Genomic DNA, 18,848 nt, shown 5'->3' on the forward strand with positions numbered 1-18,848 from the left:
TACTCCAGCAAGCGCTCTACTCAGAACTCCTTCACGGCAAACGAGCTAAAGGTGGGCAGAGGAAACGTTACAAGGACACCCTCAAAGCCTCCCTGATAAAGTGCAACATCCCCACCGACACCTGGGAGTCCCTGACCAAAGACCTCCCTAAGTGGAGGAAGTGCATCCGGGAGGACGCTGAGTGTCTCGAGGCTCATCACTGACAGCATGCAGAAATCAAGCGCAGGCAGCAGAAAGAGCGTGCGGCAAATCTGTCCCACTTTCCCTTACCCTCAACGCCTATCTGTCCCACCTGTGACAAGGACTGCGGCTCTCGTATTGGACTGTTCAGCCACCTAAGGACTCATTTTAAGAGTGGAAGCAAGTCTTCCTCGATTCCAAGGAACTGCCTATGATGATGATAATCTCTCCACACCAGTCCCAGAAAACGAGGGCAGTGATAATTGGGCTTACAAAAGAAAGACTAGAGTTGACTTCTCATTTCGATCTTAACTCCCTCCCTTTAATGTTAAACGTGATTTATCTGATTATAAAGTACATGTTTCTGATGTAGCTACTCATAACATGCAGAGTAAATGTTCCTCCCATAGCGGGAATCGCAGGGCCAAAACAACATCCTCTAGCAGCAAATCAGTTCGTGCAACAGTGCTCATTATCTTTTATGCATTAAGGCAGATGGGAGAGATGACTGAGGAAAACTGTGGAGTTGCTGGATCTAGTCTATTGGCCAGATACTTTGATTTGTGTGCTACAAATATTACTGAGGGAAAAAATCCAGTGACATACTACATGACAGAGGATCCCAAATGTCTTCCAAAACAAACAATTACATCAGTGAGCATAGCTAATGGGATCGCTGTAGTCCCAGACAACAGTAATTGGATGTGACAAGGCTATCAGCCATATTACGCATCCTTTCTTACACTGATGTGGTGCTGAAATGCTACTGTGGTTTTACTCTCTTCTTGGCTACACTTTATCAAAATTTCATATCTCTGAATTGAAGAGACAGACTCTCTTGAACTGTTGCTAATCTTCTGCTCTCTAAGCCTTGAGCATTCTGTGGCATATTTTGTATATACAATTATGTAATGCAGTGGGTTTCTGTGATACAATCTGACACTTGCCTCCACTGAAAAATCCATCTATTTTCACTGGGAACAGAAATCTCTCAGTTCCAAGATTTGTTATTTAAAAGAGCAAATTGGGGGGGGGGGGGGGTGGAATTGCCCTCCACCCCGTTTCAGGCGGATAATTTAAATTATTTGAATTATTACCGTCAGGCTGGAGACGGGGGGAGAGGCGGGAAATTGCACTCTTTAAATAAAAAAATGCCTCCCAGTGCTTTCAGGGGCTGTTGGAGGGTTTGGGGTGGGAGCAGGACAGTGTCCATCAGCACCGCGCTGACACATCGCAACGTCCCTTCCCTTCACTTAAAAGAGAGGCACGCTGCGAGGCCTAGTGAGGCCTCGGTGGCAGCCACTGGGCCACAAGGGAGGGGTTCGGCCTGGCCAGTGGCCTGGCACACAAGGTGGGATGCCAAACTGCCTATTGCCTGCCTGGTCAAACCAGCGGCTGCCATTGTCGGGCTGACTCAGGGAGGCCGCAGCGCCCAGCCACCGGCAGTTTCACACCTCGCGAAACTGTAGGGACACCGACCGGGGGCACAAAAGAGGTGGCCGCCGGGCGGTAAGGGGTCGGCATGCCGGGCAGGGCAAGAAAGATCGGCCATGGTTTCTGTCGTGTATGGAGGAAGAGTCAGACTGAACACTGTGAGCTCAAAGTAAAGTGTGACCTTAGTCTTTTATTGCAGGTCGCCAGAGTGCCTCTCCAACCTGTGAAGCCTCCTTAAATACCTGTGCTCCCAAGGGATTATGGGATCCCTTGGGACTCCAGGGGATGAGCCCTCTGGTGGCTGTACAGAGTAAATACAAGTCCACATAAATAACAACACTCCCCCTCAAAGTCAATAGTGTAACTATTTACAATGTGAGTCGATCTGGGGCCCTTCTTGCCCTGGTTGATCGTCTCAGTGTGAAAGCTGGTGTTGTTGAATCATTTGTTGGGCCCTCACTGGGCTGCTGTTCAACTGGCCTTGCTGAGCTGCCTGGTGTGTTGGGCCCTTCAGGGCAGCTGTGGATGATGGGCTCTGCTTCGTGGTACCAGTTGCCACTGGTGTGTATGATGGAGGATCAAAAAAGCTAGGGTTCAAGATGGGTTGCTCAGGATAGTCCGTGAATCTGAGTTTGATTTGGTCCAAGTGTTTCTGGTGAATGAGTCCATTTGAAAGTTTGACCCGAAACACCCTGCTCCCCTCTTTGGCCACGACAGTGCCGGGAAGCCACTTGGGACCTTGTCCATAATTTAATACAAATACAGGATCATTGATTTCAATCTCGCGTGACACATTTGCGCTATCATGGTATGCACTTTTTTGAAGCCGCCTGCTCTCTACCTGTTCATGTAGATCAGGGTGAACTAACGAGAGCCTTGTCTTAAGTGCTCTTTTCATGAGCAGTTCAGCAGGTGGGATCCCAGTGAGTGAGTGGGGTCTCATGCGGTAGCTAAGCAGGACTCAGGATAGGCGAGTCTGCAGTGAGCCTTCATTTACCCTCTTCAAGCCTTGCTTGATGGTTTGCACTACTCTCTCTGCCTGACAATGGACGCTGGTTTAAACGAGGCAGATGTGACATGTTTGATCCCATTACGGGTCATGAATTCTTTGAACTCAGCACTGGTAAAACATGGCCCGTTGTTGCTCACCAGGACATCGGGTAAGTCGTGAGTGGCAAACATGGCCCGCAGGCTTTCAGTAGTGGCAGCGGATGTGCTAGCCGACATTATCTCACATTCAATCCACTTGGAGTACGCGTCTACAACCACAAGGAACATTTTACCCAAGAACGGGCCTGCATAATCGACGTGTACCCTAGACCACAGTTTGGAGGGCCAAGACCATAAACTTAGCGGCGCCTCCCTGGGTACATTGCTTAACTGCTAGCATGTATTACATCTGTGAACGCAGGATTCTAAGTCCGCATCAATACCAGGCCACCACACATGGGATCTGGCTATCGCTTTCATAATTACAATGCCTGGGTGGGTACTGTGGAGATCACTGATGAAGATATGTCTGCCCTTCTAGGGGACCACTACACGATTGCCTCACAGAAGGCAGTCTGCCTGTATAGACATTTCATCTTTGCGCCGCTGCAACGGCTCTTCCTGCATTTCCACTGGTACACTGGACCAGCTCCCATGAAGCACACAGCTTTTGACTAGAGATAATAAGGGGTCCTGGCTTGTTCAGGTTTTGATCTGCCGGGCAGTGTTGGGTGATTGCTCACTCTCAACTGCTTCCATAACCATGGCTAGATCTGTGGGCTGCGCCCTTTCCACCCCCATGGTGGGCAATGGCTGCCAACTGAGAGCATCGGTGCAGTTTTCTGTGCCTGTCCTGTGGCAGGTGGCATAGTTCAATGCAGACAACGTGAGCGCCTATCTCTGGATGCGGGCCGATGCGTTGGTATTTATCCCTTTACTCTCAGAAAACAGGGATATAAGTCGGCCCCTTTTTGTAGTACGACATGTAGTGGTTCTAACAGGGTGCTGAGACCCGGTAAAAAGTTACCAAAGTAGTTCAAGAGTCCCAGAAACGACCGCAGCTCCGTCACATTCTGTGGCCTCGGTGCATTCTCGATTGCCTCCTTCTTCGCGTTGGTGGGCCTGATGCCGTCCGCCGCAATCCTCCTTCCCAAGAACTCCACTTCAGGCGCCAGGAAAATGCACTTCGAGCGTTTTAACCTGAGCCCCACGCGGTTGAGTCGACTAAGAACCTCCTCCAGGTTCTGCAGGTGCTCAACTGTGACCAAGATATCATCCTGGAAGACCACGGTGTGCGGGACCGACTTCAGTAAACTTTCCATGTTTCTCTGGAATATCGCCGCCGCTAATCGGATTCCAAACGGGCATCTGTTATAAACAAAAAGACCTTTGTGTGTGTTGATGCAGGTGAGGACCTTCAATGATTCCTCCAGTTTCTGCGTCATGTAGACTGAAGTCAGATCCAGCTTCATGAACGTCTTTCCTCCCGCCAGCGTTGTAAAAAGGTCGTCGGCCTTTGGTAGTGGGTATTGGTCCTGCAGGGAGAAACGATTGATAGTTACTTTATAATCGCCACAGATTCTGACGGTGCCGTCTCCCTTGAGGACTGGGACAATAGGACTGGCCCACTCGCTGAACTCGATCAGTGAAATGATGCCCTCTCTTTGCAGCCGGTCTAGCTCGATCTCTACCCGTTCTCTCATCACGTACGGTACTGCTCTCGCCTTGTGATGGATGTGTCGCGCCCCCAGAATTAGGTGGATTTGCACTTTTGCTCCTTGGAATTTCCTGATGCCTGGTTCGAACAGCGAAGGAAATTTGTTTGACACCTGGGCACACGAAGTGTCGTCAGTGGGCGATAGCGCTCGGACATCGTCCCAGTTCCAGCGTATCTTTCCCAGCCAGTTCCTGCCGAGCAGCGTGGGATCATCGCCCGGTACCACCCAGAGTGGTAGCTTGTGCACCGCTCCATCATAGGAGACCTTTACGGTAGCACTGCCGATTACAGGAATCAGTTCTTTTGTGTAAGTTCGTAGTTTCGTGCGAACTGGAGTTAAGACTGGCCTTGAGGCCTTGTTGCACCACAACCTTTCGAAAGTCTTTTTGCCCATGATGGACTGGCTCACACCCGTGTCCAGCTCCATTGACACCGGGAGTCCATTTAGTTCAACATTCAGCATTATCGGGGGACAATTCATGGTGAATGTGCACCCCATGTACCTCTGCCTCCTCTATCTGAGGCTCTGGTTCGTCGTGATCTTCCGTGGACCTGTCCTCCTCTGCAACATGGTGGTTTGCAGGTTTAACAGGCTTTGCAGCTAGCCTGCTCACTTGTTGGACGTGTCCCATTGTTCCACAGCCCTTGCAAACGTACTCTTTGAATCGGAATGAATGGAAACGATGATCACCCCCACAGCGCCAACAAGGTGTTAATGGCCTTGCATTCATCACCCTTGATGGTGGACTCTGAGTCATCTGCAGACGTGCAGCTGCTGGTATGTGTGACCTGCCCTGTACATTATGATTCGAAAACAACATCACTTTGTTCACAGTACTTGTAGCAGCACTTGTGTGCTGAGAGATTTGCTTAGTATTGTCACTGATGGCAATGAACGCCTGGGCTATCGCTATGGCTTTACTCAAGGTTGGGGTCTCTACAGTCAAAAGTTTGCGAAGTATAGTTTCGTGGCCAATGCCAAGTACGAAAAAGTCTCTGAGCATGTGCTCCAAATGTCCTTCAAATTCGCAATGTCCTGCAAGACGTCTTAGCTCGGCGACATAACTCGCCACTTCCTGGCCTTCAGACCTTTTGTAGGTGTAGAACCGCTACCTCGCCATCAGAACATTTTCCTTTGGGTTCAAATGCTCTCGGACCTGTGTGCATAAATCATCGTACGATTTCTCCGTGGGTTTCGCTGGAATGAGCAGACTCTTCATGAGGCTATACGTTGGTGTCCCACAGACAGTGAGGAGGATTACCCTTCGTTTGACAACGGTTTCTTCCCCATCTAGCTCGTTGGCCACGAAGTATTGGTTGAGTCGCTCCACAAAAGCTTCCCAGTCATCTCCCTCCGAAAATTTCTCCAGGATGCCCACTGTTCTCTGCATCTTTGGGTTCGCTATCTGTATCTCGTTGCCAGATGTCGTGTATGGAGGAAGAGTCAGACTAAACACTGTGAGCTCAAAGTAAAGTGGGACCTTAGTCTTTTATTGCAGGTCTCCAGAGTGCCTCTCCGACCTGTGAAGCCTCCTTAAATACGTGTGCACCAAAGGGATATGGGATCCCTTGGGACTCCAGGGGATGAGCCCTCTGGTGGCTGTACAGAGTAAATACAAGTCCACATATATAACAGTTTCCACCGCCCCCGGGTGGAACGCCCCGATAAACAGCCTTAAAAAAAAGGGGCATTTTCGGCCCCTAATTGTTTTCTTCTTGAGATTAGCTAAAAAGTAGAAATGTGTATTTTGACCCGTGCGATTGTGGAGAATGCGATTTGGTATTAGGGATACAAGGAAGTGATAGGAAGTGTCCTCACCAGCGTAAGTTTAAAAAAAAAACGTTTTTAAAAAACTTATCTTTCTGGGCCTCTCTTGCTTCCCCGCTGGGTTGAGCATGATGGAAAACTCATTGCAGCTTCCTGCCCACACCATTGAGTTAAAATTGCAGTCGGTTCTTGAAGATATTATCAGGACCAGGCATTCATATGTAAAAAAAAGACCCTGCCAGCTGTGGGCAGGTGTCCTTTCCACCTGCTTAATTAAACAGGTTAAAATCAATAACCAGCAGCTCCAGCGTAGGTAAGTAACCATGGTGATATTAAATGCCCACCTGCCTGATTTCCATCGAGTGGGAAGGTTTGAAATCGCCCCCCTCATGTTAGAGGAATTTAAATTTTACACAAAATGGTGGTAATTTTGACTTAGTCCATTAGTGTAAAGGTGATGATAACGAATCAGAAGCCTGTGTTAGATCACTCCTGATTTTTTTCTGTTGAAATCAGCGGGGAGAGATGTAAATCAGACTGCTGATTCACTATCACTCATTTTACATTATTGCATAAAGTCAAAATCTATTCCCAATGTCTTCTGCCAGTCTGTCTCAAACCAGCAGTTCTAAGCAAGGTGATAGGAGATGGCAGGGCACCAATAATTGTACAAATTTCTTCCTTTATCACATGGACGTTCATTGGACACCTTTTTCAATTTTTGTTCTCACAATTAAAGTATTTACATATCCCGATTCTCATCTGTTTTCAATATATTTCAACTGATATTGCACTCCCAAATGTCTCAATCCTATGCAAACTGAGATTAATTGGGACAAGGGCTCAAGAACCATGTCATATATGATAAATCATTGGAAATGATGTATTTGTCAGATACTAACTTATATATCACAAGAGGCCAAGGGCCAGGAAACTATGAAGCTGTTAACTTCCTCTCCGCTCCCAATACAGATTCATTATGCAACATTGAAATGTGGGTTTTGAAAATTACACTAAGCAAATGTTAGTGTACAAATGTTAATACATGAGATTCCTTTCTGTGCTTTTTAATGGAAATACTAAACTACTTTAAAATAAACAAGTAAATGCCTCTATTAAAATCATGAACAATGGAATTTCAAACTTGTTTGTATACTATTTGCACAGAGAAATTTCAAAGTCCATGTCTCAACATTTGTATTGTTTAGGAGAGACATTTTAGGTTCTCTCACTGTGTGTTGGGCATAGTCCAGTCAACATGTTAGTTATTCATCATAGAATCATAGAAACTTACATCACAGAATGAGGCCATTCGGCCCATCGTGCCTGTGCTGGCTCTTTGAAAGAGTAGCCGTGCTTATTTCTACTTCCTCCTTGCCAGAGGGAATACTTTTTTCCTATCTACTCTATCTCGTCATCTTGAAAACCTCTATTAGGTCACCTCTTAATCTTTTCTGTTCCAAGGAGAACAGTCCTAACTTTTCCATAACTGAAGTTCCTCATCCCTGGTAACATCCTGGTAAACATCATCTGCACCCTTTCTAAGGCCGTTACATCTTTTCTGAAGTGTGATGCCCAGAATTGTCCACAATACTCCAGCTGAGACCTAACCAGTTATTTATAAAGTTCCAGCATGATCTCTTTCCTTTTATATTGTGTCCCTCTATTTATAAACACAAGTAACCCATATGCTTTTTACCATCTTATCAACTTGCCCTGCCATCTTTAAGGATTCGTGTATATGGACACCAAGGTCTCTCTGCTCATCTACATTTTTCAAAATTGTGCCATTTATAGTATACTGTCTTTCCATATTAGTCCTCCCAAAGTCATACTGCTTTGCATTGAACTCCATTTTCCATGCTTCTGCCAATTTCACCATCCTGTCTATGTCATCCTGAAGCCTATAACCATCCTCATCACTATCTATTACTTTGCCAATGTTCCTATCATATTGCTCCCTACACCTGAATCTCGGTAGTTTATAAAAATTGAAAAGAGTAATGGACACAAAACTGACTCTTCGGCTACTACAAACCACCCCCAGTCTGAAAAACATCCACCCACCACCACCCTTTGCTTCCTGTCACCGAGCCAATTTTGTATCCATACCACCACTTTCCTCATAATTCCATGGGCTTCCATCTTCTTCATAAGCCTCCTGTGTGTCACTTTGTCGAATGCCTTCCAAAAGTTCATATATACAACATCTACTGCACTACCTTGGTCAACCTTCTCTGTCACCTCATTGAAGAATTTAATCAAGTTAGTCAGACACGATTTGTTTTTAATAAATCCGTGCTGGCTCTCTTTGATTAACCCATGCGTTTCCAAATTAAAGTTGATTTTGTCCAAGTTAATGCTTTCCAATAACTTCCCCAACATTGATGTTAGGCTGACTGGCGCGCAGTTTCCTGGTTTATCCCTCTCCCCATTCTTGAATAGTGGTGTAACATTAACAACCCTCCAGTCCTCCAACACGTCTTCTGTATCCAATGAGGGTTGTAAGTTTGTGACCAACCCCTCTGCTATTTCTACCTTTGCTCCTTTCAGTGACCTAGGATGCATTCCATCTGGACCAGGTGACTATCAACATTCAATAATGCTAATATTTTTAGTATGTCTTCTCTATCTATTACTATTCTGTCCATACCTTCCATCTCCTCTTTTGGTGTGACCTTCACATCATCTGGTTGCTTTGTGAAGATAAATACAAAGTACTCATTTAATACTTTAACCATTTGCTCTGCCTCTACATGAAGATTTCCCTTTGGTCCTTAATAGACCGAACTTTTTTCTTCTAGCTAACTGCTTATGTCTTTATGTTTATAAAATATTTTAGAATCACTTTAATCTTTTCTGCTAATCTTTTCTCGTAACTTCTCTTTGCTTCCCATTTTAACCAAGTTGCCTCTTGTACTTTCCATAATCTTCCTGGTCATTAACTGAGTCTTCCTCCCGACATTTGTCATAAGCCTCCTTTTTTTGCTTTATTTTAACCTTTATTTCCTTTATCATCCAGAGTGCATTAGCTATGGATGCTCTACCTTTTCCTTTCAAAGGAATTTGCCTAGTTTGCCCCTGAACTATCTCTTCCCTGAATGCCCTCCATTGCTCCATTATTGCTTTACCCTGCAATTGCCTTCCCCAATCTACCTGTGCTTAAATCACTGAAATTAGTTCTTCCCCAGTTGAGTATTTTTACCGTCAATATTTTATGGTCACTTTCCATAATTACTTTGAACCAAATGATGTTATGGTCACTGTTAGCGAGATGATCTCCTAACATGGATAGAGGATTGGCTAATTAACAGAAAACAGAGAGTTGGGATAAATGGTTCATTCTCTGGTTGGCAACCAGTAACTAGTGGGGTGCTGCAGGGATCAGTGCTGGGACCCCAACTATTTACAATCTATATTAATGACTTGGATGAAGGGACGGAGTGTAACGTAGCCAAGTTTGCTGATGATACAAAGATGGGAGGAAAAGCAATATGTGAGGAGGACACAAAAAATCTGCAAAAGGACATAGACAGGCTAAGTGAGTGGCCAAAAATTTGGCAAATGGAGTATAATGTTGGAAAGTGCGTGGTCATGCACTTTGGCAGAAAAAATCAAAGAGCAAGTTATTATTTAAATGGATAAAGATTGCAAAGTGCTGCAGTACAGCGGGACCTGGGGATACTTGTGCATGAAACATAAAAGGATAGTGTGCAGGTTCAGCAAGTGATCAGGAAGGCCAATGGAATCTTGGCCTTTATTGCAAACGGGATGGAGTATAAAAGCAGGGAAGTCTTGCCACAGTTATACTGGGTATTGGTGAGGCCACACCTGGAATACTGCGTGCAGTTTTGGTTTCCATATTTACGAAAGCTTATACTTGCTTTGGAGGCAGTTCAAAGAAGATTCACTAGGTTGAATCTGGAGATGAGGGGGTTGACTTACGAAGAAAGGTTGTAGGTTGATTGGAATTCAGAAGAATGAGAGGTGATCTTATTGAAATGTATAAGATTATGAGGGGGCTTGACAAGGTGGGTGCAGAGAGGATGTTTCCACTGATGGGGGAGACTAGAACTAGAGGGCATGATCTTAGAATAAGTGGCCGCTCATTTAAAACTGAGATGAGGAGAAATTTCTTCTCTCAGAGGGTTGTAAATCTGTAGAATTCGCTGCCTCAGAGAGCTGTGGAAGCTGGGACATTGAATAAATTTAAGACAGAAATAGACAGTTTCTTAAATGATAAGGGGATAAGGGGTTATGGGGAGTGGGCAGGGAGGTGGACTGAGTCCATGATCAGATCAGCCATGATATTGAATGGCGGAGCAGGTTCGAGGGGCCATATGGCCTACTCCTGTTCCTATTTTTTATGTTCTTATGTAACATGCTCCTCATGCCCTACTTTGTTTCGCAGAACCAGATCCAACACGGCTTCCTTCCTTATTGGGCTGGAGACATAATGATCGCTAAAGTTCTCCTGCACACAGCAGAAATCCCGCTCCTTCCCTACCCTTAGCATTATGTTATTTCCAGTTTTTCTTAGGGTAATTAAAGTCTCCTAATATTACTGCTCTATTTTTGTTACATAACTTTGAAATTTAACGACAAATATGCTCATCTATCTCCTTCTCACTGTTTGGAGCTCTGTAAAAAAAACTCCGAACAGTGTAATAGCTCCCTTACTGTTCCTCAACTCAAGCCAAATAGCTTCAGTCCTAGTATAACGTTTCTATTTAGAACTATAACTGTAACATCATCCTTAATCAATACTGCCATGTCCCCATCTCTTTTCCCTGCTCTATCATGCCTGAATATTTGGTAACCAAGAATATTAAAAATCCATTCCTGGCCTTTGAGTCATGTCTTTGTTAATGCAACCACGTCATAATCCCATGCAGCAATTTCTGCATGCAGGTCACCAACCTTATTAGTTACACTGCAGACAGTGACATACATACAATTTAATAACTCCTCTGTCACATTTTCTATTTTCCTCAGTCTGGTCCCTGCAATTTTGAGGATATTTTTAATTTTATTGCTGTCCTCTGATCTCATTTCTTTTTCTTTCTGCTATTTTCTGGTACCCCTCCCCCTGACAATTAGTTTAAACCCTCTCCAACAATACTGGTTAATCTCTCAGCAGGAACATTGGTCCTGGCTTTGTTCAAGTGAAACCCATCCTTCATGTACAGGTGCCGCTTTCCCTAGAACTGGTCCCAAAGCCCCAAGAATCTGAAACTCTCCCTCTTGCATCACTTCTCCAGCCACGCATTTACCTGCTCTGTCTTCCTGTTTCTATACTCATTAGTACATGGCACTGGGAGTAATCTTGAGATTATTACCTTTGAGGTCCTGTTTTTTAATCTTTTCCCTAGCTTCTGAAACACTACCTGAAGGTCCTCAACACTTTTTCTACCTCTGTCATTGGTTCCAACATGGTCCACGACTCCTGGCTGTTCCACTTCCCCTCGCAGAATGCCCTAATCTAATTCATGCATCTAATACAAATGTAGTTTTAACAGGGATTTGCAAATTGACAATCCTGGGACAGGAATGAAGTGAATAGGAGCAGATCGTTGTCCAGTTTCCATTTCCCTAAAAGGAATCTTCTCTTATTAATAGTTATCTGCATTTGAACGTTGTGCTATTTTAAACGTAGTCTCCTGTTCTGAGCGTGCATCATTTTACTTACTGTTGCTGCGGTTGTCTTACTGTTTTGTATTTCTCAGGTGTTTGGCCATGGAAAAGCAAATGGTGAACCCACTTGGGCCCTGTTACTGACCGCATGTATCTGCGAAACTGGGATCCTCATTGCCTCGCTGGATGAAGTGGCCCCCATCCTCTCGATGTAGGTACACTTTTTGGAATATTACTGATCTTCAAATAAAGGGTAGATTTTACAACCAGCATTGTCAGCACGGAGCTTTGCACAAATTAGAAATCTAGGTGGGTTGGTTAGCAGGCCCCACAGGACTTTTTGTCCATTATTCTAATAATAATTTCAATAATGTTCCATGCTGAAAGGATAAATTTGTAAAATTTACTCGTATGTACTTCACTGGCAATTACACAGATGTTTCCCAGAACGTATCAATGCTTCAATTCCTGTGACAAACAGGAAGTTCCTGTTAAGTTGCACCCTGAACTGTATTTTATAGTCTCTTTAACACTCTTAGTTCAACTTAACTCTATTTATTTGGGAGATCTCAGACAGCCATGTGGCGCTTAAAATAGCATTCCTTCACAGACCCTCTCTCTCAATACAGCTCCCTATACCTCCTAGTTAGAGGGCGCTATACATTATATCAATACCTCCTAACTAGAAGGCGCTGTACATTATCGCTTACACCTTTCCTTTCAAAAGAAACAAAACTGAATTAAAGTTAGCTTCAATATAAATGGATAGTTAACTTCTTCTGAATACATGTATTAAACAACTACAAGTTTAACAATCAACAAAACTCTTGGCTTATTAATTCTTTATCCAAGTCTTGTCCATAATTTTTTATTTCTGTACATAGTGCTCCAGATATTTTGATGTTGTGCAGATTCTGTTGTTTTGCCTCAAACTGGTTGTTTCAAGAGTGTTCTGTGCACTGATTGCTTTCGTCCCTTTATCAGTGCTCTGAGGGGAAATATCAGGCAACATTTCCCTGTTTTCATGTGTTGTCGTTGAAGTGATGTTTCGCTTGTTATTGGTTGTGTTGGCAGCGGATCGTCTGTGGGTGTCACTGAGATCTCTGGAATTTCAATGACTGTCTCAGCTCTCTCTCAGATAATTCCTATTTCTACAATACTCACGGCCATCTTCTGTAATGACCTGATATGAACGAATGCCGACTTGTTTCTGAACCTGAGCTTTTTTCCACTCTTTGCTGTCTTGCATTTGTTTGAGTCTCACTGTTTCTCCTTCCAGCAGTGTAGGAAGTGCTGTAGCACCTCTGTTGTAGTAGTGTGCTTGTTTGGCATGGTTCCTTTCATTGTTGACGATGACGTCGTGTGTGATCCTTGGTTTCAGTAGTTCGTTTGCGATTGGGATGTTTGTCCTTGTAGAGCGACTGAGTAAGCATTGCGCTGGCGAACTATCAAGGCCTTCAGTTGGTATGTTTCGCCAGGTGAGAAGGTTCATTTAGAAGTCTTTCTTCGTCTTCTTGATTAACCGCTTTGCAAGCTTAACCGCGTTCTCAACCTTTCCATTGCTTTGTGGCTATTCTGGTGAGCTTGTTGCATGATCAAATCCATATTCTGTGACAAAGTTTGTGAACTGTTGTGAGTTAAAGGGAAGTCCATTGTCAGATTGAACCTGGTCTGGAATACCGTGGTTAGAGAAGTGTTTCTTGAGGTGTTTGATGATGACAGTGGTATCTTTCTTTCCATGCAGATTGTCTATCTCGAGATAGTCCGAGTAGTAGTCCACTATGCATAAGTAGTCTTTGCCATCGAGTGTGAATATGTCACAACCAATCTTTTCCCACAGTCTCTGAGAGAGGTCGTGACTTATCAATGGTACTTTTAGTTGGCTCGATTAATAGGTGTTACATGTTTCACAATTTGAAACATAAGAACATAAGAATTAGGAACAGAAGTAGGCCATCTAGCCCCTCGAGCCTGCTCCGCCATTCAAAAAGATCATGGCTGATCTGGCCGTGGACTCAGCTCCCCATAATCCTTAATTCCCTTATTGGTTAAAAATCTATCTATCTGTGATTTGAATACATTCAATGAGCTAGCCTCAACTGCTTCCTTGGGCAGAGAATTCCACAGATTCACAACCCTCTGGGAGAAGAAATTCCTTCTCAACTCGGTTTTAAATTGGCTCCCCCGTATTTTGAGGCTGTGCCCCCTAGTTCTAGTCTCCCCGACCAGTGGAAACAACCTCTCTGCCTCTATCTTGTCTATCCCTTTCATTATTTTAAATGTTTCTATAAGATCACTTCTGAACTCCAAAGAGTAAAGACCCAGTCTACTTAATCTATCATCATAAGGTAACCCCCTCATCTCCGGTATCAGTCGAGTGAATCGTCTCTGTACCCCCTCCATAGTCTTTTATGTGACTGTTCAGTCTTGGCCAGTAAATGGATACTCTGGCATGTCAAAGAGTGCTATTGACGCCAGTGTGAGCAGCATGAAGTCGCTGATAAATGTCGTATCTCAGGAATTTTGGTATGACACAGCGATAGCCTTTGAAGACTATGCCATCCTGTGTTATGAATTTGTCACAAACTTTGAAGTATGCATGCGTTTCAGCGGACCTACATGTGTCGTTTCTGGCCATCCTGTTGTGATTTGTTGTATGACCAGTTGTAGTGTGGAGTCGCTTGCAGTTGCGTGTTGTATGGTAATCAGTCTTTGTTTAAAGAGTGGGAGAAATTCCACCATGTGGATGCATTCCACTGCAATTTCTGTCGGCGATCTCTCCATGTTTTTGAGGTATGCACGTGAGAGGGTGTCTGCTAGGTATATTTCTTTTCCTGGTTGATACTTTCTTTCGACGTCATATTGGTTGAGCCTAATGAGCAAATGTTGTAGTCACTTGGGTGCTGCAGATAACAGCTTGCGTCGTATAGCAACCAAAGGCTTATGGTTTGTCCATTGCGTGATTTTGTGACCGTATACATATTGATGGTTTCATTCCATTCCGAAGACTTGAGCAAGCAGCTCCTTTTCGATTTGAGAGTATCGCGTTTCTGCTGGAGTGAGCAATCGGCTCGAGTATGCAATTGGTTGTCCCTGTTGCAGAAGGACGAAACCAAGACCCTTGTTCAAAGCATCTCCTTGACCTTCGGTTGCAAGTTTGTAGTCAAAGTACCTGAGCACCGGAGAATCTTTCACGCGTTGTTTGATAGCTTCAAACGCTTTGTCTTGTTCTTCAGTCCATTTCCAGGCAGTGTCTTTATGAGTAAGCCATCGCGGAGGCTCACTGAGGTCTGAAAGAGCCGGCAAGAATTTTGCAAGGTACTTTGTCATGCCGACAAATCGTTGTACACCTGCGACATCCTGCGGTTTCTGCATTTCATTGATTGCGACCACTTTGCTTGGGTCAGCATTGAGTCCGTCACTAGACAGTATGTGTCCCATGTATTTTATTTTGGAGCTCTTGTATTCGAACTTATCAAAGTTTAGTTTGATGTTTCGCTCTCTGCATCTCTGCATGGATTTGCGTAAGTTTGCATCATAATCGTGATTGGCCTCTTTAAGTATCTCACCGCATCCAGTGATCAAGATATCTGCAATCTTGTGGACTCCATCTAGACCCTTGAGGTTCTGGTCTAGCTTCTGCTGGAAGATTGCCAGAGCAGGACTGATGCCAAATGGCATTCTATTATATTGATATCATCCCTATGGCGTCTGGAAGGTCGTGAGGTAGGAGGACTCTGTGTCTAGTTCACATTGCAAGAAACCCTCCTTGCAGTCTGCTTTAGTGAAGACCTTTACATTTGACCTCTGTGGCAAGATGTCATCAATCACAGGAAATGGATAGTGTCCACGTTTCAGAGCATTGTTCAGATGTTGAGGGTCGATACATACTAGTATCTTTCCATTTGGTTATTGTACAGTCACTAAACTGGATACCCAATCCGTTAGTTCAGCCGCTTTCGTGATGATTTGTCGTTTTTCCAAACGATCGCGATCCTCTTTTAGTGTTTATTTGATCGCTATTGGCACCCGTCTGGGTGGCATTACAGCTGGTGTCACTGATTCATTAAGTTCAAGGGAAACTGTCCCTGGCATGTGTCCAAGTCCCTTAAACACATCCGGAGAAGTATTGTTGACATCAGTTTTTGACGCGAGCGAGACGTTTGCCTTGTTCGTAGTTTTCGATTCGCGTGGTTCATTTACCACCGCGATATTCTGATGCTGCACTTTTATCAGTTGTAGCTGTTGAGCAGTGCGTGAGCCAATCAGTTGTGCACTTTGGCCTTCAATGATCACAAAGGGCACAACGTACTTTTGCTTGTTCTTTGTATTTTCCAGTGGCACATTACAAGTCCCTACCACTGGAATGGGTGCATGGTTGTCATATAGTGACAGTATTGTTTTGGATTCTTTTATCTTTAAGCCTTTAGATAAGTATCTAAGAGGTAGCACATTGCATGTGGCCCCACAATCTATTTGCATTTTTACCATTTGACCTTTAATGGAGAAGGTAGCCATAACCTTGTTGGGATATTTTTTGTCAGCTTGGTCCTTGATTGTGCGATCATCTGACCAAAAACTGTACCTTTCTCTTTCAAACTTTGGAGAAAAATATACAGAATGTAAGGCTGAGGAAAGACTATCTGGCCCCTCAAGCTTGCCCTATCCAGAGCAGGTGTAGCCTTGCACAACCATTGGCAAAAAAAATACAAGAAAAATGAAACCCAAGGTCAGTTTTGCAAAGGGAAACTCCCCAAAAAAATCATCCTAGCAACCTAGCAACATGTCTTTTATAACTTGAAAAGTCCTCTCTCAGTAACTTCACATGCTCCCTTTTGATAGTGTGCAGGGAATCCTTATTCACTGCACCGTTTGCTAATCAGTTCCAGATGTCAACTACGCTCTGTAAAAATAAACAGTTTCCAGCATATAACCAAGCTCTTTTCTCATTTACTTTATACACACTTGCTTCTTAATTCTTCCATCCCTTTCTGGATCAAATAACCTGTCCACTGGACAGAATCTATTCCCTTTGTGACTTTAAACACTCAATCAGATCTCTTCTAAACCAATGAAAGAAGTGCAATTCTTGAGTCTATTCTGATAGCTGAGAGTATCATTTTGGCCACTCTCCTCTGGTCATTCTCCCTCACCATGTGTATGGATCGCAAAGGGCTACAGCACTCTCAATATGGCTGTATCAAGGCCTTCTATAACCCAAATATAATATTCCTGCTTTTATATTGTTATTGTCATAGCGATACACTCTAAAACTCCAATTTGCTTCCCCAATGACAACATCACACTGTTTGTGAACCTTCAGTTTTTTATCCAGTATGATCCCCAAGTCCTTCTCTTGCTCTGTGAAGCAACCTTTAGCAGCTATCCCTGCACTGTATTCACAGGCCTGCAATTACCCAGCCCCAATAGCATTTATCCACACAAAGGACATATTGCATTCATCAAACTGTCACTCTATGTAGGAATGGAATGATGATCTGTAACTGCCATAAATCTGTATTCAATAATTTAAAATGCTGGAAAAGTAGAACGACTTGAAGAGCATCTGAAAGAGGACACAAGAACATAAGAAATAGGAGCAAGGGTAGGCCATTTGGTCCCTTGAGCCTGCTCCACCATTCATTATCATGGCTGATCTGATCTTGGCCTCAACTCCACTTCCCTGCCTGCTCCCCATAACCCTTGACTCCCTTATCATTCAAAAATCTGTCTATCTCCATCTTAAATATATTCAATGACCCAGCCTCCACAGCTCTCTGGGATAGAGAATTCCAAAGATTCACAACCCCCTGAGAGAAGAAATTCCTCCTCATTTCTGTTTTAAATGGGTGACCCCTTATTCTGAAACAATGCCCCTTAGTTCCAGATTTCCCCATGAGGGGAAACATCCTCTCTGCAAGAGAAAAAATAGGTTAATATTTTGGATGAAATATTGGTTAGAACTGACCTGTAAAGCCCAGATTTCAAATGTTAGTGCCTCCAAGATTAAGTTTATAATGTAAAAACTGATTGTGGCCTGTGTTAGAATTTGGCCTTTACCATCATCAAAACTCTTGTGTTGTTTAACATTGACAGGTCAGCAAAAGAAAAATGGTCCAATTTCCTTTGCAAATGAAGGAAGTGACTTTATATTATTTGTTTGTCCTCAGGTTTTTCTTGATGTGCTACATGTTTGTGAATCTTGCCTGTGCTCTACAGACCCTACTCCGAACACCCAACTGGAGACCCAGATTCAAATATTACCACTGGTATGACGCACTTTCCTGAAATGGTCTCCAAACAACCATATTTTTTTGTGTTGCCGTTTTTCCTTCATCCTGTCAAAAGCATTTTAAAAAACACACTTGAATAAAGCAGAGTGCGTTACATAAAAGATTACAGATATCTGAGCGTGTTACATAGAGAATAACAGATTGCATGGTATATGTTGTATCGATAACAAATATTTCAGAGTGTCTTACAGATGTGTTGTGCAGAAGATAGCAGGTGCTTTGGAATGTGTTACATTGAGGATGGCGGATATCTGTTGCTTATACGGCAGCAAATCATCAAGAGGTTCTAATGATCTCATGAACTATGAGAATGAATCCAAAGCAATATACAGATATCATCAAACCCCAGGATCTCCCCCTACCCTTTCCCCAATGAAAATGCCTATGCATTTGTCACTCCTTACGATGCACACAAAAAATTTCAAAGACTTCACAGGTTTTTATTCACTTGATAACATTTAAATACACAAGAAATAATGTTTTATTCTTATCCACGGAAATCATCTGTGTATAGAACAGGTGATGTAAAGTGAAGTGATAAGTTTAATATCACACATCAGTACCCTAGATGTGTTTTACTTACAAAAACAACAAATACTTAAGTTTTAATCACCTTTCTAACATTAATAACCTGGACGAACACGTTAAACACACTTTTGGCAACTTACATTAAGGGGTCCAAATTGCCCCTTTGCGCAGTTCCAGTTAGATCCCATGACACTATTTGAAGAAGAGCAGGCAGTTCTCCCCAGTGTCCTGGCCAATATCTATCCCTCAACAAACATCACAAAATACAAGTTACCCGGTTGTTATCACATTGCTGTTTGTGCAA

At 43.6% G+C, this 18,848-nt stretch overlaps 1 protein-coding gene across 1 annotated transcript in view; it reads left to right on the forward strand.

Moving 5' to 3' along the window:
* Positions 1 to 18,848, forward strand: part of LOC139277521 (solute carrier family 12 member 5-like) — a 1,462,676-nt gene that overhangs the window by 1,378,395 nt on the left and 65,433 nt on the right. The window contains exons 13-14 of the mRNA XM_070896072.1: positions 11,816 to 11,934; positions 17,894 to 17,992. Of these exons, the coding sequence (XP_070752173.1) occupies positions 11,816 to 11,934; positions 17,894 to 17,992 (218 nt within the window). The remainder of the gene's footprint in view (positions 1 to 11,815; positions 11,935 to 17,893; positions 17,993 to 18,848) is intronic.

Source organism: Pristiophorus japonicus, chromosome 12, assembly GCF_044704955.1.
Source record: "Pristiophorus japonicus isolate sPriJap1 chromosome 12, sPriJap1.hap1, whole genome shotgun sequence".
Classification (NCBI taxonomy): Eukaryota; Metazoa; Chordata; class Chondrichthyes; family Pristiophoridae; genus Pristiophorus; species Pristiophorus japonicus.